This window comes from Curcuma longa, chromosome 19, assembly GCF_044706935.1.
Source record: "Curcuma longa cultivar G26 ecotype Majalengka, Jawa Barat chromosome 19, ITB_CL_G26_1.1, whole genome shotgun sequence".
Lineage (NCBI taxonomy): Eukaryota > Viridiplantae > Streptophyta > Magnoliopsida > Zingiberales > Zingiberaceae > Curcuma > Curcuma longa.
In genome coordinates, this window is record NC_133879.1 from 1,929,149 (window position 1) to 1,953,217 (window position 24,069).

At 34.7% G+C, this 24,069-nt stretch overlaps 1 protein-coding gene and 1 pseudogene across 2 annotated transcripts; both read left to right on the forward strand.

The window, feature by feature from the left end:
- Positions 1–1,350: 1,350 nt before the first annotated feature.
- LOC141812440 (zinc finger BED domain-containing protein RICESLEEPER 1-like) lies at positions 1,351–2,714 on the forward strand (annotated as a pseudogene).
- Positions 2,715–6,762: 4,048 nt separating this feature from the next.
- LOC141812645 (ethylene receptor 2-like) lies at positions 6,763–16,472 on the forward strand. 2 transcript variants are annotated; one of them, XM_074700658.1, is made up of 3 exons: positions 6,763–7,135; positions 12,276–14,137; positions 15,265–16,472. In XM_074700658.1, the coding sequence occupies exons 2-3, from the start codon at positions 12,389–12,391 to the stop codon at positions 15,793–15,795; spliced, it is 2,280 nt and encodes a 759-aa protein (XP_074556759.1). In that variant the 5' UTR covers positions 6,763–7,135; positions 12,276–12,388; the 3' UTR covers positions 15,796–16,472. The 2 variants fall into 2 exon arrangements, with proteins under 2 accessions (XP_074556759.1, XP_074556760.1); XM_074700659.1 differs by having other exon boundaries at positions 12,288–14,137.
- Positions 16,473–24,069: the final 7,597 nt, after the last annotated feature.

Consider the following 24,069-nt stretch of genomic DNA (forward strand, 5'->3'; position numbering starts at 1 on the left):
CCTTTTTATTCATTGTTTGTTTGATTATCAAGCTTGGAAGTTGGAATCCCTGCAATTAGCATTAATTTTTTCTCCAATGGCGAGAAAAATTTGTTTGCTTGTAGCGTTTGAGTTTTGACCAATTAATTTGATGTCGAGTGCTCTTTCCATTCGATCTTAGGCACGAGATCCAACTACAACCTTTTATTAAGTAAAGACTCTACAAGAAAGATTGAATATGATATTTTATGTGTAATTGTGTGAAGTGAATTTTTTTTATAGGAATTTGTATTCATATAAACTATGCAAATTAGATTATTTATTTTTAAATATCAATTAAGATTTATTATGACCTTTGAAAATATAGAATATTTTATTATTTATCTTGCAATAATATTTCATCATCTAGTTCTCTCTTTTGTACTCAATATATCTTTGAGAAGACATGACTTTAGAAGAGCCAAGTTTTGATTTTTTATTTTTGAGATCCAAAAGGGTAACATAAAAAATAAGTTTATGCTGTTTAGCTATTGACATTTTTTTGTATTTGATTGATTTTATATTTTTTTTATTACAGATTGATTTTGAAATGGTTCTACTTCTCAAAAGCAAACTATTAGTTTAGATGTTGATGAATTGGAAAGTGCTAGGCATGATAAGGGGCCACCTAAAAAGTCTAGAGAAACTTTTGATATTTGGGTGTAATTTAAGAAATCACAGGGACTGATGGTATACATCAAGCTGAATGATTCTTGATCAAGATGGAAAGATGAGATAAAAAAATAGACCAAAAGATTTCACGTGAATTATTAGCTTGTGCAATCATAAGACATGATTTATCATTTTCATTTGTTGAGCACGAAGGTATTAGAGCTTGGATGAAGTACATAAATCCTAACGTTGCTTATATTTTCAGAAATACTCTTGTTTCTGATATTAATCGAATCTACTTGAGGGAGAAAAAGAAATTCAAGTAAGTTTTGGCTACTATACAGAATAGAGTTTGTACGTTTAACTTTAGATTTGTGGACGACATGCACTAGTGAGGGTTGCATTTGCTTGACTGGCCATTTTATTGATAATAATTGGAAATTGAACAATAAAATACTTATATATTTCTCATATGCCTCCTCTACACTCAGGAGTTGAATTAGCTGAAAAATTATTTGAATTTTTGAAAGAATGGAGGATTGAGAAAAAAGTTCTCTTTGACATTGGATAATGCATCTAGTAATGACAACATGCAAGCTCATTTGAAAGAGCAACTCTCTTTGCATGATAGCTTATTGTGTGATGGTGAGTTTTTTCATGTTCATTGTTCTGCTCATATATATATTGAATCTCATTGTCCAAGAAGGTTTGAAAGTTGCTGCTGTAGCTTTAAATAAAATTAAAGAGTCAGTCAAGTATGTTAAAGATTCAAAGACTAGGATGAAGAAGTTTGGAGAATGTGTACAAGCAGTTAGTAACATTGATACCAGTATTGGTTTACGATTGGATGTATCTACTCGTTGGAACTCAACATATTTAATGTTGGATAGTGTCATCAAATATAAAAAAGCTTTTGCTTCTCTTCAATTCAATGACAAGAATTATAAATATTATCCTTCAAGTGAAGAGTGGAAAAGAAGAGAGAAAATTTGTGAGTTTCTGGAGCCATTTTATGACACTATTAATTTGATTTCTGGTTCTTCTTATCCTATATCAAATTTGTATTTTATGCAAGTTTGGAAGATTGAAGTTTTGTTAAGGGAAAACTTATCGAATGAAGACGAAGTGATAAGTTGTATGTGTAAAAGAATGATGGAGAAGTTTGATAAGTATTGGATTTAATATAGCATGGTGCTTGCATTTGGGGCTATTCTTGACCCACGAATAAAGCTTTCGATATTGGAGTTTTTTTATTCAAAGGTTGAAAGTGATTTTTTTAAATGCCAAAAGAAGATGGAACTTGTGAAGACAAAATTGTATAAGTTTTTTGACCAATATTCTAATACTAACAATACAAGTTCTTCATAATCACATTCTTCTTCTACCACACATACACATTCACAAAGTGGAGGAGGAGTTAAAGGAAAGAACAAAAGAATCTTTGATGTAAGTACTTTAATATTTTTTTCTTGTATTCTCTAATTGGTTTATATTTTCTTATTATTACTATTCCAATTAATATAGAAAATTATGGCATATGAGAGCCAAACAATTACAAGTGCTGAAAAATCTCAATTGAATCTCTATTTAGAGGAGCCAAAACTTGAATTCGCATATTATCAAGATTTGGATGTTTTAGAGCATTGGAAGAATCAAAAGCATCGGTATCCAACCCTTGCACTAATGGTTTGTGATGTTTTAGCTATTCCTATAACTACTGTTGCATCAGAATCAATTTTTTCCATTGGTGCTTGTGTGCTTACCAAGTATAGAAGTTGCACCCTTCATGAAAAAGTGCAAGCTCTTATTTGCACCCGTAATTAGTTACATACTATTGGTAATTTTGTTTACTTTCGTGTTCTTGACTTAGCTGATATATTAGTTTATTGTGATTTTATTTTTAACTATCTCCATCTTTGTGTTTTTTATATGTAGATAAAGGTAATGAAGACAATGTAAGTATCAAAACAACATTGTCCAAGCAGGGATTAAATACTCTAGAAGAGGATATTAATGAAGAGAAAGGAGATGGAGGAGAATTAGAAGAATTTGATATGAATGATGTCCTGATTGATGAACTTTAAAACATATTATATTATTTGGTTAGTTTTATAGACTTTATTGAATTATTTGGTTATGTAAATAATACTTGATGTGTGTGGTGTGGAATCTTTTTGTTGTGGTGAAGTTTTAGGTCATTGTTTTTATTAAATGTGCACGGTTGTATATTGGTTAAATATGAGTTTTGGTGAAGTCTTGGAATCTTTGTGAAGTCTTGGTTAAATATATTTAGTTATATATATTTGTATTTGTTGGGTTGCAAGGGTGCAAACATAGTTCCACATCTAAAACACATGGAAAAAATCATGAGTTTAAAAGGATGGAAAATATCTCCATTTGAATGAGGCCTTTTGGGTAAAGCCCAAGAACAAAACCATGAGGGCTTAGACCCATAGTGGACAATATCATACCATTGTGGAGATATTTTAATTCCATTGGTACTAACAAGTGGTATTAGAGCGAGACCGCTCTTCACCGGACTAACCGCTGGATGAGCCATGATCCAGATCTAACCATGTGGTTTGAACCTTAAAACAAAGGAAGTGGGTGCTCCCGTATCTAAATCAAGAGGACCAGACACCAGGTGAGAATTCCTAGTAGGTCGGGTGGACCGAGGGACAAAAAGTCCTAGTTGCGACTAGGTGGGAAGTCCTAGTAGGTCGGGTGGACTGAGGGGCAAAAAGTTCTGGTGGATCAAGGATTCAGACATTAAAAACGACGTTGAGGGGGGACCTATAGTCCTTTGTTTGAGGGGGGATTGTTGGGTTGCAAGGGTGCAAACATAGTCTCATATCTAAAGCACATGAAAAAGATCATGGGTTTAAAAGGATGGAAAGTATCTCCATTGGAATGAGGCCTTTTGGGTAGAGCCCAAGAACAAAACCATGAGGGCTTAGGCCCAAAGTGGACAATATCATACCATTATGGAGATATTTTAATTCCATCGGTACTAACAGTATTCTCTACAGGTGTATAATTATAAGCCACAAAATTAAATTGCAAAAAATAAGAATTTCGAGTAAATTTTTTTTATTTATTTTATTTTTTTAGGTTTGTGGGCTGGCCTGCTTAACTCGCAACCTGCCTTGAATTGGGTTGGGTTGAAGATTTTACAATCCGCCGAAATGGTGGGTTGGCCCACCCCGCTGAATGTTGGGTTTTTGATGGGTTGGGCCGCCTCACCATGGGTCAGCTTGTTTGATAGCTTTACATGTAATGGAACACATGCATGCCAAATAATATTGAAAATCTATGTATGAAATACACACATCAACTAGCTCTTCTATCGAACAAAATAATGATCGTGGAGAGAAAGCCCAACCACTACATCCAAATTATTGGTGCAATCATTCCTCAAGTTGTCCGATGTGACCTTACATTTTTTATGTTTGAGCAAAGAGTTTAAATTATGTCTTATACTGCATAGTTAATGTGTGTTTGAATGTGTAGGGACTTACAAGAACATGCATGGACTTATAGAGCTCGTGTTGATGTTGGCTTAACATCACCAAGGTGGCATGCTTATTGTCTTGGAGGTTCGAAGAAATTAGAAAAGGATAATATGAGACATCTAAGAAACTACAAGACAAAGAGTTGAGGTGGTGTTGGAGCAACTTGGAACATTGATCTGGTGCTACTAGGTTGGCATCTATGACTTGAGGTCATAGAGATTGGAGAAGATTTCACAAGAGGGACCATAAGATGAGGATCATTGAGACAGTGATAACAACAACTGATGGAGGTGTACTTCGTAGGTTATAGGGGTGAAGGATGACATGTGAAAGAGTTGTGGGCTCATGTACATTCAAAAGACTGAGTGACTTGATAGGAGATGAGCAATGAGTGAAGTCAGGTTGCAAGAGTAAGTCTCTGGCGAGCTTGAGTGTTAAGTGATTTGTATCTCATGGGAGCAAGGTAGAACCCAACATGTGCTGACTCGACCTCAGGACTAGTCATAATCAGGATCAATAGTCAACTAGTGATGAACAATCATCAATTGGTGATTGTAAAGACCTAATACCCTAAGCGGATTCAAGGGTTGAGGTTTACCAGTCGATGGTGTTGGAATCTAGTCGATTTGTGAATGAGTCAGCTGACGAAAGAGGCAGTCAATCGTAAACCAAAACTCCAAAGTTGTGATAAGTTGGATTATGATTAGAGTAATCGATCGCTATGGATTTCAGTTAATTGGACGAACAATCATTTGAGATCGTCAATTGGGTTTGAGGAGACAATGAATAAAATGATTCTATTAGTTGTTAAGTCGATTGAGAAATTGATTTAATAATAAGTGACTAGTCGATTGTTGGCCAACATGAAAAGCAAAAAGGAGGAATTATTGCATGATAGCATTAAAGATCATGAGGACTAGTAGACTAATAGGAAGAAACTAATCATTTGTTGGGCAACAAATAATAAGAGACATTGGAGGATTGAAGATTATAAAAGAGAAGTCAGTGATGTCAGGCTTTCGAAAATAGAATTGGTTAAGTTATTAGAGATTCTCCTTTCCCTCTAAGCCTTCATTGTAATTCCCTTATACTCTTGTGATTGTAAGAGGTTTTTCTACTTTCCATAGTTGACTGAAAAAGAGAAAGATAATGATTTGCTAAAGTAATTCACTAATGGATGATAGGTCATGGAGTAAAGATCTAAGGGTTGCTGAATCACATCAAATCAATGTATTTGTAATTTCATAAATTTAGATCTTATAAGTTTAATTGTATATATATTTTATTTTTACTATTAATTATTTATGTGATCTTATTATTGAGAGCAAGAATAGATAGAATTGCATTCATCCCTTTTAGCTTGACTAGAAACCACTCCTCTACTTTAATAGGATCAATCAACATCTATTCACTTGTTTAGGAGGACTAGAACTCAAACTTTGTCTACTTTGGTAGACTTCTAAAGGTAGTTAATGGGTCAAGAGTTGGATTGGTGGCATTGCAAATGACTTCTTTCCACAAAAGAATGGAATAAGTCTTAGTTGGTGTATACAAAACCATGTGATTGAACAATTATTGAGAGAGTGAGGTGAGGGATTAAATAATGATTCATGTTAAATTCTAATTGACTTAGGAATAGTAAACAAATAAGCACCTCTCCACAGTGAGTGTGCTTGTTTTAAGTTTCACCTTAATATTTTATCATCCAAACAAAATATGTAGCCTTAGTTGAGCATTCAACTTAGGCATCTACTGCTTAAGCTTTTCATATAACACATACACCTCTGTAAAGGACCACATTATGTCTTACACATGCCAAAAAAGTCTCATCTGGCATACCAAAAGCTGCAAGATGCACGAGTCAAAACAATCCCATTTTCACACAATGTTATCGTCAAATCTGCTTTTGTACGAGGACATATGATTTTATAAGAAAATCTCAGCTCAAAGACATTTTTGCTTAGAATTCCAAGATTTTTAAAGTTCCTTATTTTCTATATCTTTGACAATTCTTCTGGAGAACAATTTTATTCAGTTTGATTTAAAAAAAAAAAAAAGAAAAAAAATTGCAGACGAACTGATCTTACCGAACTCGTGCCACGTCACCCACCATTTTAATTCCAACACGGCTAGCTGTGAAGTCCGCGACCGCGAAAAAGAATACTGAAAACCGGAGGCGTCCTCCGTGGAAAATCGCAGCGATGGTGGGCCCGGGGGCGGCCCGAGGGGCGTCCATGTTCGCCTCACCTGAATATAAAAAATTAAAAATTTAAAAAATTTGGGGGCATTAAAACGCCCCCATTTATTTCCTGCTTAAAAGGGAAAAAAAAGGACAAATTGGGGTGCGAAACAATTTTCCAATAACTTTTCCATAAATTAATCTTTGAACAAACACTTCCGTTTGACCATTGATTACGTCGATTTTAAGATTATTTTAAAGGCCAAATTGGATTTAATTATTCGACGAGCGGCGAGATGGACTATGGAATTGCATCCGGCTTCAGGAGTTGTCTCGCGAATCGTGGCCGTTCGCTTGAAACACGTGGCCTCGAGTGAGGGCGGAAAAGGGTATAAAGTGAAGGGGGTGAGTAGCGAAAGGGGCCCGTCTGTTCTTCTTGCTCGGACTCCCTCCTCCTTCCCCGCTTTCCATCTTCCCGTCGCTTGCCGTTGCTCTTCGCCGGCGCATCGAGCCATGGGAATGCGGGATGAGAGATTAGGAGGTGCGGTGTCGGGGGGTTTTAAGCGGAGGTGACGCTTTCCCTTTCCTGGGAGCCGCCGCTTCTGGCTGTGATGATGGTGTGAAGGGATCTCCGCGGCCCATCTTGGGAGGGGCGGAGGATTGGTGATGGTAGTCTTGGAAGTGGCGTGCGACTATCTCGCTTGCTGCTAGTTGGAGTTGCCGCCTTTCTGGCAGGTGGCGTCTTTCTTTTGGCTTGGAACTGTTGGTTCCTGTCGGATCTCTTCCACCGAGGACTGAATTGGGACGGGAGAAGGTAAGGATTTTTTAGGAAGTAGATCCTTAAAATACTTTTCTCTGATTTGATAGGTGTTTTGTGATTGTGATTTAGAATCTTTTCTTCCTTTTTCAATAATTATAGTATTATTTATTCTTTTTTATTTTTTTTTTCTCGATTTGTTAGCTTTTAGTAGCTCTTGCATATTTCTTCATGATCCGTGTGGGAAAAATGATTGAATTTCGCTGGTTCTCCCTGATCTCTTGTTCGATCATCACAGTATGTTCTTGTAATTTTCCCGATGGCAAGGGTAGAAGTTTCTATTTTCTTTCTCATATTTGCGTAGGTGTTTTTTGTTTAGAAACTCAAAATATAAAGTATTTATTATTTTTAAAATTTAAATTTATTTTTTTATTAAAGGATATTATTCTTCAGACTCATTTCATAGGGTGCTTGAAAAGGTAGTTACTGTATAAAGATATTTTATGTGTTTTAGGCATCCGAATTCAGAGAGCAAAGAAAGAGAATTTTGAGGCTCTCCAGTGTACTTCCCTAATGAATTTTCGTCTATATTTTCAAGATTATTTATTAAGTTGTTCAATAATGAGAATGACCTACAACTGGTCTTCACATTGACCTGTTGGCAATTGAGATCATTGATTGTATATCTAAATCCAGGGTATTTTGGATCTAATTTCTGTTGGAATAACCTCAAAAGGATTGATTAACAAGGACCTTGAATTGCCTTTGATGTGGAGGTGTAATGTTCTCCAATTAGCATTACCTTTTTAGCACAGCACAGGTTAGATAATGAACAGTGCCATACAATTCATGGATGGAATTTTCATTATGTAATACAAAAGCAATTCTCTCTTTGGTCAAGTCTATCTTAGAACAGTTATTCTTGGTTATTCCTCTAACCTAATGGGATCACCCTTCATTTGAGGCAAGAGTTCTACCTCGTCTGATACTGAACCCAACTTTAAGTCATGAATCATAGCTAATGATTTTCTTCTACGGTTGCTGCCCTAATATGAATAAGAACAATATTTTAGGAAACTACAAGTGTGAACGAGATACTCGACAACCAAGGTTTGTGAAGGGGTTTTCATTATGTCTTTAGTGATGGTCCTTTTTAAAATGTTGGATTTGAGTAGAATTGATCTCTATCACTGATTTATTAATGACTAGGGTTAATTTCCCTTACAAATGGGAAAATCAAGCATTTGATATTTAGTCTTGGCCATTGCGGAATTTTCTTATAATATTTTTATAAATTGATCTAAAGGTAAGTGTCCATTTGAAGTTGTATATAGGTCTAAAGCCAGTCCCTCCCATTGATTTGGTCTCATTACCAACCATTTTCTTACCTATCACCTTCAACCTTTTTGAATGCTTTAGAGCTTTTCTAATTGTATTCGAGAAATATCCAATGTCATGAGAAAACTTGCACTGATTAATGAATTTAATGAAATTAATGTAGATGCACATTGCAAACAAAAGTAATCCAATGTAGGAGTCTAGGAGATTATGTAATGAACTTTATGCATTCTTCACTGGTACTTTTCACATTATAAATAAAGTAGGTCCTAATATTTATATTATTGATTTACAATTAAACATTAGTCCATTTTTAATAGAGAGAATCCAATATCATATGGAAGACATTTATAGCCCCTTCTCTGTTTGATGATTTACTTAAAGTTGTACTCCTACCACTTCGATGTTAGTCATCCTCTCCCATCGCATTTGACTCGTATGATTAAATGATATTTGAAGTGCTAACTCCTTGCGGAACTACTAAAAGAGTCCTCTCCCAAACACAAAAGATCTATGGATTACAAAAGAACTACTACACATGACACCCAATGTATTTGTTGAGATATAACAAGAGGCACTAAAACAATCTTCCATAGAGATATTTCTAAGTTGCTCGCTTTCACACCTATGTGAGGCATCACAAGATTTAACAAATCATTCTTCTCTCATACGATATGGAGGCAAGGTTGCAAAGTCTTCTTGGTAGGAGAGAATGACATAGCTAGGATTTAATTGAGAAAATTGTTATTTTAAAAAGAAAGTTATTTCAATTTATTAAGTGAGTTAGATTTGTTCAGGGTGTTAGAATTTCTTAGGATAATGGAGTTGTATGTTTATACAAAAGTGATCTTATTTCCACTCTATAAAATGGATTATGATTTCTTTTATTGAATAATCTTTCAATTAATTATATATATATATTTTTCCTTCTAGTGAATTGAATTATTCTTAGTGTTGAATCAATAGTATAAATAGAGTAGGATGACACTAATTCATAATAAGATATAAGTTCATATCTTACATTTATTGCTAATGCATACATTATTGGTTGTTTTATTAAAATAGAGAGAATGATAGTAAATTTCTCATCATTTTTTTCATGAAAGATTGCCATCAAATGGATGATGTGAATTGTAAATTACCAGTTATTTCATCCTAATTATCATTTTATATATCAAGGTTTATTCTCTTATTAATTGTTTGGTGCCTAGCTCACTGTGACTATTATTGACTTTAGAGAAAATTTCAAAAAGCGCATTTAAGATGGAACGTACATGCACTTAGACAATGAATAAATGTTCTAGTTATATGATGTGAAACTATGACGAATGCATATTAAACAAGAAAGTGGAACCAAAAAAGACTTGGCAAGCGGCAATAAAGTATAATAAATTTTATTTAAATATAGATGATGATACAGTAGGGGATAGAGCCTAATGACATCAAAGAATCTATATAGCCGACCTCACATAGTGAGATAGTTATTGTTATATCATTATTGACTTTGAGATTCCACTCTTTTCAACTTTCATACTTCTCTTCTAATATAAAGTTCATTATTTTTTCTTTTATAATAATTATGGTTTAATTTCTAATATATTAACCTAATTTCTTAACAATTTAATTTATTTTTAATGGATTATATTTAACTTTTAATATATTTTCTTTCTTGTTTTCAAAATCATATAAAATAAAATAATTATGAATCATACAATTCTAATGTCTATGACTATGAGGTCAATATATAAAAAAGTTTATGTTCTTTCATATTACTGACAATTGCTAGAAATCTTGAAAGTGTTTTTCTAAGAGTTTTTCAAATGTCCATTTGAATAGTTAGGGCATCAATTTGTGAATAGTGATAAATTTCAGGCTCTTAAAGAAGATTATATTCGCATTAGTGAATATTGATCCCTTAATAGGTCATAATGGGAAAACATTTTCTTTACTAAGGTCCTTATGTGATGCCTATCTTCTAATCCCTGCATATGATGTCAATTAAACCAATAAAAAGCTGATTATATGCTCCAATTAGATTACATTTGTATATTTGTACACTAATTTGTTATGGCTAAGTTTTGTGACAATTTTTTTGGTGGAAAATAATTGTAAGATATATATAATACAATCATTTTGAATATCATTCGACATCCTAACATGCATAAATAACATGTGGGATTATTCTTACTTGGAAAAAAAACATAAACTAAGAATAGATGAATCCCTTGCACATAATTCCATGGCAGGAATGTTTGCATGAGATAGCTATTTTGTGATCTTTAGCATGTAATATTTTATTTTAAATTATTTTGAACCTTATATTTGGTGCCCTTATCAATTTAGCTTGCTCTTAGTTAAATGCAAACATGCATGAACAAATAAGAATAGATGCAGTTCGAAATTATAGTTTATCATTTCATAACATGTTAATAAGATGTTACCGATATGCTAATAATGTTGTGTACGTATAGTGTGATACTAATATATAAACAATCATGCAATATCTTATTTATTTTTGCATGTGTTTATACTTGTGCAGATAATCATTTTTGTTTAGCATGCATATATTAGTGATACTGAAATTCTACATTTTATCATATACATAGTTTTTATTATCATGTTATTTATTGGTATTTAATTACCTTATCATTAGATTAATTGATTCATGAAGCTAAAGTACTTGATCCATTACTATGCTGATTAGCATAAGTTGTGTGAAAAGAAAATTAAAATATTATCTTATTGAACACAAAAATAGGACAAACTATTAAATTCATCTAGCGGGTTTAGTCTATAATGGGCCTTCTAGCGATGGTAACCCAACTTTTGTGACAAGGGATCCATTGACAAAAATTCAATGGCTAATAACAAGCTGATTAGTTTGCCAAGAAGTGTACTTTAAAATTATATGACAAAAATACAATACTTTGTGGAGTTTAAATCCAATGCCATTCTTGCTTGTGGTGATGGTTTAGTACAACATATATAGGCAAACTTGAAAAATAGCTCCTAAAGAGATCTGAGGTGGTAATTATCATAGAATGTGAATGTGCACATTCTTGGTAGGGACTCTTATATGTGAGTACTCTGTTACTGCCACGGCTAAAGACAGATAATCCTTAGATGCTCACATAATGACCATTAATGTGAAAACTAATCAACTAAAGTATGTAGACTATATGTATTTAAGCTGATCTTTAGGTTAAAGGAACTACTTCCAAACTTTTTCACTTGGTTTCCTTCAAATGGAAGCTATTATACTAAATGATTGTATTGTGTCTCATTGGCTGTATAGATTGAGCATCATAATTTCTTTATTTTTATTAGATTTATTTTTTAAAGTTTGTTGGGGAATAGTTGGAAAATTTTAATAAATAATAAATAATTAAGGACATTGTATTGTTCTTGACATGGAGATGTAATGTTCACCTCAAAGTTAACTGTAATGAAAAAGCTTATGCAAAAGGAGGTCTGGTCTTCCCTAAGATCACCAACCCTAATCTTAAAAAGATATTTTCTCTATTAATTTTTATTTCCCCAATGTCTCTTGATTTTGCTGCTATGCAGCAAAGGGAATTTCATCATCCTCTCCAGGATGGTGCTTATGGGAAGGTGGACGAGCCAATTGTATTTTGGAGCAACATTAATCAGCTATCATGTATGAGGGTTAGCAATTTGCCTTGGGAAACATTTATGTGCATCCAAATTTGTATTTTTAACTCTTTTTTTGTTCTAATTTATTGTTATATAAATTTTGTTAGATTATTTGGTCAGTGCCTTTTCACCAGCATTTGTTAATGGAATGTAATGCTAGGTTTCCTAGGCTTTATTTTTTCACCATTAATTAGAGTTTGTTTAGCTTTGAGTGTAGGAATCTGAGAAGACTCTTGGAAAACTTGGAGCGATATTAGTTTCAACCTGCAAACTTTGGAGTGTCTATCCATATCAAATGAACCCAGCGTTCTAGCTCAAATGTTCAAATCATTGTGTTATGGCCTTTTGACCTTTTCCTTGCTATTGTCTGCATCTGCAATTGAGATAGGGTACCCACGATGCCATTGCGATGGAGGTGGTTTTTGGAATGTTGAGAACATTTTCCAATGTCAAAAAGTGAGTGATCTATTGATTGCTGCTGCCTACTTCTCTATTCCACTTGAACTATTGTACTTTGCCACATGTTCCAACCTCTTCCCCTTCAAATGGATTGTCATCCAGTTTGGTGCCTTCATAGTGTTATGTGGACTGACACACTTGTTGAATGTGTTCACATACGAACCCCATTCATTCCTCTTGATGTTAAGCTTGACCATTTCCAAATTTTTCACAGCACTAGTATCATTTGCAACAGCCATAACGCTCCTGACTTTGATCCCTCAGCTTTTGAGAGTGAAGGTGAGGGAGAACTTCCTGAGAATAAAAGCCCGGGAATTGGACAGGGAGGTTGGCCTGATGAAGAGGCAGGAAGAGGCTGGTTGGCATGTAAGAATGCTTACTCAAGAGATTCGCAAATCTCTGGACAGGCATACCATCTTATATACAACTATGATTGAGCTTTCAAAGACATTGGGCCTACAAAATTGTGCAGTGTGGATGCCGGATGAGAATAAAAAAGTGATGTACCTAACTCATGAGCTAAGGTCTAGGAACACCTCTGATTTGTACAGTCATTCTATCCCTATTGATGATGCAGATATATTAGAAGTTAAAGAAACCACGGGTGTGAAGATTCTCAGTACTGATTCTGTGCTAAGCTCTGCAAGTAGTGGGGACAGGGTTGAGTCTGGAGCAGTGGCTGCTGTACGCATGCCAATGTTAAAGATAACCAATTTCAAAGGTGGAACCCCAGAAGTTGTTGAAGCAAGCTATGCAATACTGGTTCTGGTCCTCCCCAAGGATGCTTCAAGGGATTGGAGCAATCAGGAACTAGAGATTATTGAGGTGGTTGCAGATCAGGTTGCTGTTGCCCTCTCTCATGCTGCACTTTTAGAGGAATCACAAATGATGCGAGAGAAGTTGGCACAACAGAATCGAGATCTGCTTAAGGAGAGACGGAACACTCTAAGGGCAAGTGAAGCAAGGAATCAGTTCCAAGTTGCCATGAGCCAGGGAATGAGAAAACCCATCTATTCCATCTTGGGTTTATTGTCCATGATGCAACAAGAACACTTAGGTCCTGAACAAAGACTGATTGTTGATACCATCGCAAAAAGTGGCAGTGTGGTTTCGGCATTGGTCAATGATGTGATGGAAATTTCTAGAATAAACAGCAAGCAGGTGTCTTTGGTATTGAAACCCTTCCACTTGCATTCTATGATCAAGGAAGCTGTAACTGCTGCGAGATGCCTTTGTGATAGTCGGGGATTTGGTTTTGGATTTCAAGTGGAAAATGACGTGCCTGATCAGGTTGTTGGGGATGAGAAGCGAATTTTTCATGTGATACTGCATATGGTTGGTACAGTTCTGAATGGGTGCATTAATGGAAGAGAGTCTCTTATGTTCCGAGTTATGGGGTATGATGGGATCAAAGATAAAGAAGAGCAGGAATGGTCTGCATGGAAATTGAACTTCTCTGATGGTTATGCTTGTGTGAAGTTTGAAATTGGATTAAGTAAATTTGAATTTGAAAGATTGAGCTCTTCACCAGTTCAGCATTCTCAGATAGCTGATTGTGAAGGATTGGAGATGGGCCTTAGCTTTAGAATGTTCAAGAGGCTTGTTCAGGTACTGTTTAAATCTTTTCATCCATTATTATTTTTGATTCAGTGGAAACCTTATTATTTTACAGATATTGAATATTTTTACCCCCATTTTGTTATGCATATAGCTACCTATTTTGTTGTTTCTTCTTTATAGGTTGCATGGGCTAGTCTAAATTCAAAACATTCTAGCTACGAATATTGGAAGTTGTATCTATCATCAATAGTTTGAGGGATCCATATATAACATTTTCTTTTGTTTTATGCTGGTTGACTTTTGGGTTTTGAATGAGAGGATTTATATAACCCCACCTAGTGGGATAAAGACTTAGTTGTTATTGTATAAATGAATATATAATAGGGGATCGAACCCAATATCACAGGAAGATCTATATAGCCGACTCTAGGATAAATGCTTGTTTGTTTGTTTATCTATCTTCAACTACATAATTGGTTTTTATTTCTCATTCTTTGCATTTTGTCACATTATAGACTTGTCTGCAGCTTGGTCAACCAATTCCCTTGCCCATTTGATTTGAAAGGTCAAACCGACTTGTAGCCGTGTTAAATCATTTGGCCCTATGGTTTTCTTATGACTCCATAGAATATCATCATCTTACCTTTTTCTGAATTTTTGTCAATCTTGGGTCTTAACGTCATACCTTGGGTATAACCAAGAATGGTTTAGCAGCATGCATCAAGTTATGCCGTAATATCATTGAGAGAAGTTAGAAGATACTAAGCCACTAAAGTTCATTGATTTCTTACTCTAGATATTGTTTCAGTTGCATTACTGCATTAGATCTACATCTTTAATGCTAGTTCACGAAAAATATCTTGCCATTGGTTGAGAGTAGAATGACAGGTAGCAGCCATTGACACTTTTGCATGGGATGAAACTGAAATTGTTACTTCTACACAGAAAGCTGCAGCACATGTGTTTGCCAACCTGATCCTTCAAACAGGAGAACCATATTGGTAGTTTTGATTTGTAATTCATGCATTTAGGGGAATTACATAGTTGACTAACTATTCCAACCAACTTATATTCTAATCAACCTTAGCTTTTTAACTTTATTTCATGGCTTAACTCTAAGAAGATAAGGAGCGTTAAATCCTAAACAACTCACTTATCTTTCTTTTCATTTAAAGATGATGCAAGGAAATATCTGGGAATTTAAGAACTCCCAAGGCCTCACAGAAAGCATAGCTCTCGTTCTTCAATTCCAATTGCAATTGTTGACCCGAGTATCAGAGAGCAGAGGATCTTTTGAGCTGCATTCTGCATCTTCCACGCCCAAGTTCAAAGGTCTTAGGGTTCTGCTAGCTGAGAGTGATGATACCAACAGGGCTATTACTCGTAAGCTCCTTGAGAAACTGGGTTGCCGTGTCTCATCTGTCAGCTCTGGAATTCAATGCATTAGCTCATTTGGTTCCCCCATCACACCCTATCAAGTCATAGTATTGGACCTTCACATGCCCCAAATGGATGGTTTTGAAGTAGCGATGAGAATCAGGAAGTTTAGGAGCAGGTCTTGGCCTTTGATTGTGGCTTTATCTGCAAGAAGAGAGGGTGATATATGGGAGAAGTGTCTGCAGTCTGGGATGAATGGCCTGATAAGAAAACCTGTAACATTACAGTCATTGGGAGATGAACTATACAGGGTCCTCCACAATTCATAGAGGCTTCAATGCAACTAAGCACTAATGAGGTCCATTCCTGTGCAATTCTCAATTTCCCCCACCTTTTGTATTTGATAGAGTTTTGTAACAGCAGTGATGTACCACTATGGACACTCGAAGCGTGCATACAGGAATCAGTTAAGGTTTTTGATTCAACCAGGGTAGATCACGCCAGTGGAATTGAACACAAACCTCTTCCGAACTCACTTGGAGTAAACTCATTGAAGTCCAATTTACAGATTTGTATGAGGGTTGCAGCTAAAATGTGGGGAATATTGCAAGTCTACAAGGATTTATCATTCTTCTTAATTTGTAAGCAGATTTGCATCTCACCAGTTATGCTATATGGGAATCTTCAGAATTCTCAAATGGAAATATGGGTCACAGCATTCAAACACACATTTAGAAGAAGCATCCTAGCATGGAACCTGCAACACTGAAGGTCCTTCCGAGCAGGCTTGATGACTTGGGGCACAATTTGGTGAGTTAGAAATATCACAAAATCCACAACATATTGAATTAACCAAACAATCTCCATGTCTGAGTCGATGCTGAATGTCAAATGGTCTAGGTTTTGTCAACCACCACTCGAGGCCATGTGGATAATTATGAGGTGAAAACTTGGAACCAACTATTTTCTTGTTAGCTATAGTAATTATTATGCTCGTATTTTTTTTTATAATTGAAATTTCTGTATTTTCATCACTATAAATTCCACTTCTTTCAAATACTTTATTAAGGACTTGCCTTCCCTTTATCAGCTGAGAAAGTGAAATCGCAATGTAAAGCTCCCTTCCCTCAGCTCCTTTTCAGACCTCTTCAAGAGAGGTAGAGAAATCTTTTATAATTTCCTCTTATAAAAAAATTTTACTTGGCATAAAAAGTAAATACAAAAATAGAACAATTGAAATTACAATATAGTTAAGGCAGAAGAAATAGTATGAACACTTTTCTATTAACTTGTCGTTGCTCTTTTGTTCCATGTTTGGCTATCAATCAACTTTCATTCAGCCTTCATTTTGTTTTCCCATCACGAATACACTCGAATTATTATCCTTTTCATACTAGTTTTACTTGTCATCATTCGACTTTCTTGCTCCCTTCAAAATGAGACAAACAAAAATATTATATATATTTTTTCATTTTACCGAAGTTAACTAATTAGTCAACTCAAATGTCAATCAATTGAAAAATTACGTTTGTCTTCTTTTATTGTACTTGCAATATCTATGTCATATAACTTGCATATACACATTTGAAATGTTGTATTCATAATCACAATATAGTGTAACATAAAACTTTACGTAAAAATCAAAACTATATACTTAGAAGTAGTATGATTGCACCACACTCCTCACTACAACTATTAAACCACCAAACATTCATGACTACCATAACCTAATCAAATGCCATAGCTTTCAAAATAAAATATTAATATAGTTGGATAAAGAACCATGAAAATTTTAGAAGATAAAAAAGTCTAAGTTTTATGAAGATTTTCATATTAATATACAATTTTATGAGATATATAACATAAATTAGTTATATACTTAAAAAAATAACTTTCTAAGGTCTAAAATTAATTAATTAACATATAATTATAAAATTTATAAGTTTTTTAAATATATATATATATATATATATATATATATATATATATATATATATATATAATTTTGATGACAATAAATATAGGCAAAATTAAAAGAGTGCTTCTTTTTATCTATATTATTAAAAGGATTTCTTTTTTTAAATTATCAAAATACTATTTTACCTTTAATTTTCTATCTAAAATACCATATGATGTGGTGGAATCTTGCTATCCCACATGGCTCATATGGTCAAAAGTCGTATTGATTTATTAGTCAAAGTAAGATGGATTAAATAGGATCCAAAGGGAATCAAATCCGGTCCGAGTAAGATTCAGGTTTAATCGAATCTACTTGGTGCACTCATCTTAAGGAATAGAATTTGCCTACAGATAAGACATCTATTAATACTTGATCTCAGTCATTGATACCTTCTCTATCTCGACCTCAGTCCTCATCATCATGACTTAACTTCGGATCCTGACACCATCGTTGTCTTGGCTGTAGACACTAGTCTCACCTCTGACTTAGCCACAGTCGTCAAGTTTAAACATCAATCTCATCCCCAACTCGGCCGTAGACATTGACAACGAAATAAAAACTTTAATAAAACAAAAAAACTTTAATAAAAAATGAAAATAAATTATCTTAGAATTATTTTGATCAAAATAGTTAAATTGCTTTGGTTAAAGCAATATCAAAATTAGAGTTGTTTTGGTCAAAATAGTTCTAAAATATAGTTAGAACTATTTTAAGATATTTTATTGCTCAAAATAATGTTGCTTTGTCTAAAGTAATTTTAAGGTGGAGCGTTAGAGATATTTTATGTAGAAAAATATGGATGGATGTTGTTTTAATAAATTTTAAAAAAGATGTATTTTTTGATAATATGAATAAAAAATGTAAGATATACTCTTATGATTTTCTACCATAATTTTATTATTAAAATTTCCAACCTACGCGTTGTAAATCAAAAATATTAATGATAATATTAAATTCGTATGTTATTTAAATATGATATAACTTTTTGACCAACATAAGTTACGAAAAGTAGTGATGCAGAATGCATGTATGGCTCGTTTACTCGGACAGAATTTGCTTGCTTCTAGTTTTAAGGAGCTTTTTGTATATTATTAAGCAAATCAAAATATATAGAAAAGATAATACAGGTCACTCCCACTCTTAACTTGTGGCGAGAACACTGAGATATATATAGTATAGTATAGTACGGAGGCAGCTATGCTATGCTATGCATGAGCCCATGCCACTACGTCGATCGGGGCTTACCAGCGCCCCTGGATACCAGATCGGGTGGCAAGTTCTTGTAAACAATATCCAACGACGATTGCTCCTCCAGTCCGCTGCACCCGCCGGCTTCCTCCTCCTCCTCCTCCTCCTCCTCGAGCGGCAACTTCTCGTAGGCGGAATTACGAAACGTGGCGACCACCACCATGACAGGCCAGAACCGAAAACACACATTTAGAAGAAACATCCTACCTCGGACCGCTTCAGATACAACAGCGGTTCAGTCCTGGGCTTGACTTGGGCCCCCAAAGTCATCTCGGTCTATCTCATCTCTACCACCTCAGATGTCTCATCTTGGCCAACCTCGTCTCGGCCTCTTCAGGCGTCTCGTCTCGACCACTTCAGACATCTTGTCTTGACCACTCCATGAGTCTCGTCTCGACCATTTCAGACATTTCATCTTGGCCAACCTCGTCTCGACCACTTCAGACGTCTCGTCTCGGCCAGCCTCATCTCAACCACCTCAGACGTTTCCTCTTGATCACTCCACCTTACTCTGCCTCATTCGGGGTTCCCTTCTCAGGCCTTTGACGTACCGACATATTATGTAATCAACTAGAGGAAAATATGTTGTCAATCAAAGAAGGCGAATATTCTTACAAGCAGGCAGCCACCTGAGAACGTATACCAGCGGCGGTTATAGATCTGGTCCCCTTCGATACCTCTCTTTTTTGCACATAAGGCCAAAAGGAATACAAGGTTGTCAAACGTATCCTCTCCGATACCCTTTTTCTGCGCATAAAGTCAAAAGGGAATAATTGTTGGAGGAGATCTTCTCTTTTGCAAGCGACTATAGGAACGTCGCCCTACCTTGTGCGGAGAGGCTCGGAACAGGTTATAAAAAGATTAGCCCGTCACCATATTGAGGTTGGCTTCTAAAAATTCTACTAGCATTGTCTTCTCTCCATCATCTTCTCCAGAACCTTAACTTGAACGTCGAAGTAGCTTGCCAAAACTCCTCGGCGTTAGTCTAACCTCTTCTCTAAAGTGTGTTTCAAATTCAGGGTTCGGATCATCTCCCGCTCCCTTGCTTGACTCGAAGGTCGTCCGCATCAAATTGTTCGTTGACGGATGGTTTGATCATCCGCGGTATCTAATCAAAACATATAGTAATCGTATTTTATGTAAATATAATTTTATATTAAAATAAGTTTAAAGTCTTGAAAAACATATATAAGGGGTTAGTGACTTCTTAAATGTTTGAATGAATTTGAATGAGAGTATGTGCAACATATTTTGGACAAAATGTTAACTTACATGAGAATGCTTTGTGCCCAAAGTTTTTCAAGTTATAATGCCAAACAATCATCAACATATTGAAACATATATTCATGCTTTGGTTAAGGATTACAAATTGCCAAAAAACAAAAACTAAGTCAAAGTAAATGTTCGTCACTTTCATCATAAAAACATAAAGGACAATGGAGCTGCACGTTAGAAGAGAATTCAATGCAGCGTAGCATTGGTTACACATCAATAGGTAGCACATGAAAATACTGTCCCCCTCCTAACCAGTCTATGTCCCACATTAACTTCACTAGTAGCATTAAAAGCCCAGGTCCACTCTGAAGAGAGGAAGGAGTTAAACAACCATAAAGATCCATAAAATCTGTAGGGAATGGCAACTACCACGATTCAAGTGGTTTATGGAGAAAGTTAAGGTTCATTTCTGAGCAAAAGCTTTGTGCTTGAAACCACAACTCAAAACAAGTAAATGAATCTGAAAAGAGGATTCATTTTCATTTTGATAACTACATTTTTGTGTTTTTCAAACAAAACATGCACAACCTCATCAAAACAATAATGTTTATGAAATGAATGTGACCAACTCACATGATTAATACAGAGAAAAAACAGAAAGATGACAGTGAAATACTCTTTTAAAACACAGGGATAGGGTCTCATGCACGTAATGTTATTGACCATAAGGATGCAACTTTGAAACTACAGTATGGACAGTATCAAAATTGTATTTACAGTTGTATTGTGGATACTGCATATGGAAGCATAAGTTTTGCTACTAGATCAATGTCAAGGAACATGGGAAAATATAGTAAATTGATGAAGAAATCTAGCCAAAATTGCAGTTGCAGGAAGAATAACCAACTACTAATAGAAAGTCTGTCAGAAATAAAACAAAATCATATATAACATGAAAAAAAGAGAAAATAGGGCCTTTTAGTTGTTGAATAAGCAGGTGTACACATGAAGGTACAAAAGAGTTACCAAGCTGAGGAACTTATTAGAACAAAGCAGCAAACACAGCTTTAAAAGTTTTCAGTCATTTATGCCATACAAGATACAGAAGCAGCTAGAAAATAAATCTAAAAAGCACAAAAATGCACTTTGAAAATTAGAATGAATAAATAATAAATTGCACTTGGATTTTCATAATGGCTAATTAGAAGAGAACATGACATCTTAAAATAAAAGATTTTTTCTTGTCATGAGTTTGAACAGACAACAAATCCAAAAATGTTAACTTACAAAACTAGAAAACATAAAGTTCTTTGTAAAAGATGCAAGATAGATACATGTTAAATGCATTCATCTCCAGAAAGATTGAGTTAGTTCAAACATAAAAGTATAGGCGAACATTTTATTAAGATATTTTAAACAAAATAATCCAGCAGCCTACAGTGTATAATCTATTTAGATCAAACAAACTATGTCTAAATACCAACCAATTCAATAAGTACAAATAACTTAGTCTTATATTTGTCTAGTCCAGTTCTCTAGTTTATAGTTAGTTATTCTCCAATCTATGTAAACATGGGCCGTATTCCTATTCCACTAATTAAAAAAAAAAATCCATGCTTTAAGTTGGAACCAGAGCTTACTTGACTTTATCCTTCCTACAATGAGGTCCCTCTTCTCCTTGATCCATCTAGCTAGTCCATCCACTTAACCAAATCACACCCCCCCCCCCCCCCCCCCCCCCCCCCCCCCCCCCCCCCCCCCCCCTTCTCAATTTTTTAGTGCAAGAGGTATAGGAGTAAAAATAGGAAGCGAATGAGAGACAACAATATGGCTACTCTCCGTCAACGTAAACACATATCCCCCCCCCCCCCCCCCCCCCCCCCCCCCCCCCCCCCCCCCCTCCCTCCCCCGCGCCAATATGAAGTTTTTGGCTCTGTCCCTAACTATATACCTTAGCACACAAGTTCTTTATGCTTTTACAATAGAGCCCGCTTCCTCTTCCCCATTAAGCTATGGTTCATATTGCCAGATGAGATCGTGGAAGTGGAAGACAATATCATGGTGGTCAATGTACCTCATATCCTCCCTCGTGTTCATTGTTGTTACACAAACTATCCATCAAGTTTAAAATTTCAAGACGTATTAAAATTTTAGTATATGACTGGAACAATACAATTTTGATACCATATCGTGCTATGCTGATATGGTTTCAGCACTTTTTAAAATATATTAATTAAAAATATTTTTATTAATATTTGATCATTATAGGTGCAATATTATATTTGAGATATTGAATTAAGTTAATATTATCTCGTGAAATTTTTAATTCTTATTGAGTAAAAGTCGATTTAAGTTAACTGAAGTTCATTAATAAGGTTTAAGTTATATTTAATTTAAATATATTTTCATCAATTTAAAATTAAATCCAGTTTATATATAAAATAATTTAATTTATTAGTAGTAATATATTTTATAAAATTAAAAATTATATTATATTTAATTTTTTTATCTAAGAAGGGAAAAGAATAATCATCTTTAAAGAGGTTTTGTTTTTTCTCTATTTACCTTAAGAGATATTTTTTTCCCTTTGTTTATTTTGATGGAGAAAAAATTCTAAAATAAAATAAAATCGCAATTGTTGTCACAACCCCTCAGTAGCCTTCACAAGGTCACAATGGCATCTGCGGGGTCGCGACGCCCTCCGTGCCCCCGCAAGCGTCATGACACCCTTTGCGCTATAGAGGCCGCTGCGGTGGATCGGGCACCCTTCGCACCCTACCATGTGCTGACTGGCATAACATGAGATTTAAATCTTTGATTCTAATAACTTTGAATGTTCACCTAATTGGTTAAATTCTAATATGAAGCATCACGTACCATTTTCTCTTAGTGCTCATAGATGTCTCTTCTCCCATTTGCCTAATTCTGTATGACATAGAATTCTAATCTTGTATCTAGTAATAGTGAATTTTGTTATTTCTGTACTAATATGATATTGATGTGTACTTATTGAAACATCATTGTAAGGGTCTTGATATATTTCAAAAAAAATATCATCAATAAAGACAATTCCCACTTCTATTAAAATATTACATGATGATAATACTCTAGAATACATGCCATCAGCTTGTACTTAGTTCCATGTTTCATGAGGCATAATCCACCAAACCACATGTATTTTAATAAAATGTCTTCCTTGAAAACAAGTATACAAAAAGCCACATGTATACTTCTAACAAGTATACATCCACTAGGCATCCTATCACAGATTTTATTTCCTTCAAAACTTATAGTTCATCCTTTAGCAAGTTTGTCATATCCTTGTCATTTGTACATATTTCCAAGTCGCACGAAGAGGCTCTTAGAGACAAAGCCATAAGTGATGTCCACTCTTCTACCACAACGAACGCGGCAGCTTGTTCCTCTTCCAGCTAGTGTACAAATTATCTTCCCAATGGGCGTTCAACTTTCTCAATGGCCAAATTAATGATGTATACACAATATGTATATTTACTTCCTGTTTTACTATTGCAGCAACATCTAAGTTTTAACTAGCAAAAAATTAGAGAAAACCTTTGTTTCAAAATTACAGGTTATCTTGGTAAAAACCAAACTTCTAGTCACAAATCCTAGTCAACCATGAGATATGCTGTATTGTTTCAAAAAATGTACAGCTAAAAAAGTATAGATAAAATGTTGTTGGCATAAATTGTTAACTAGAATATGAATTCATCTCAACGTCTTTGAAAGTCAATGATGATACTCTTTTGTGGATAATTAACGGATGGCATTGTAGAAGATACTGATTTATAACCTCAACAAGAATTCAGTTTATCCCATTTCCCATTTGCCTAATGTGACACAATTTACATGTATTTCACTTTACTAAGAAACGCCTAATCCATAGCATGTGAAATGTGATGTCACAAATTAGCAAGAATATGGACGTGAATCAAACAAATTGAAAAGAAAATTAGCACACAGGAATTATCAGAAAACTTTTTTCTGAAGTGAAAAATTCCAGTACACAGACACAGAAACTGAAAAAAAAATGTACAGAATCAACTAAAATAGCAGGGTAAGACAAGTGAAGAAAACTTTGAAATTTCTACATAGATATATCATTAGATTGTGAACTCAGTCTACGTATATTAACCAAATACTTTTTATACCTTAAACA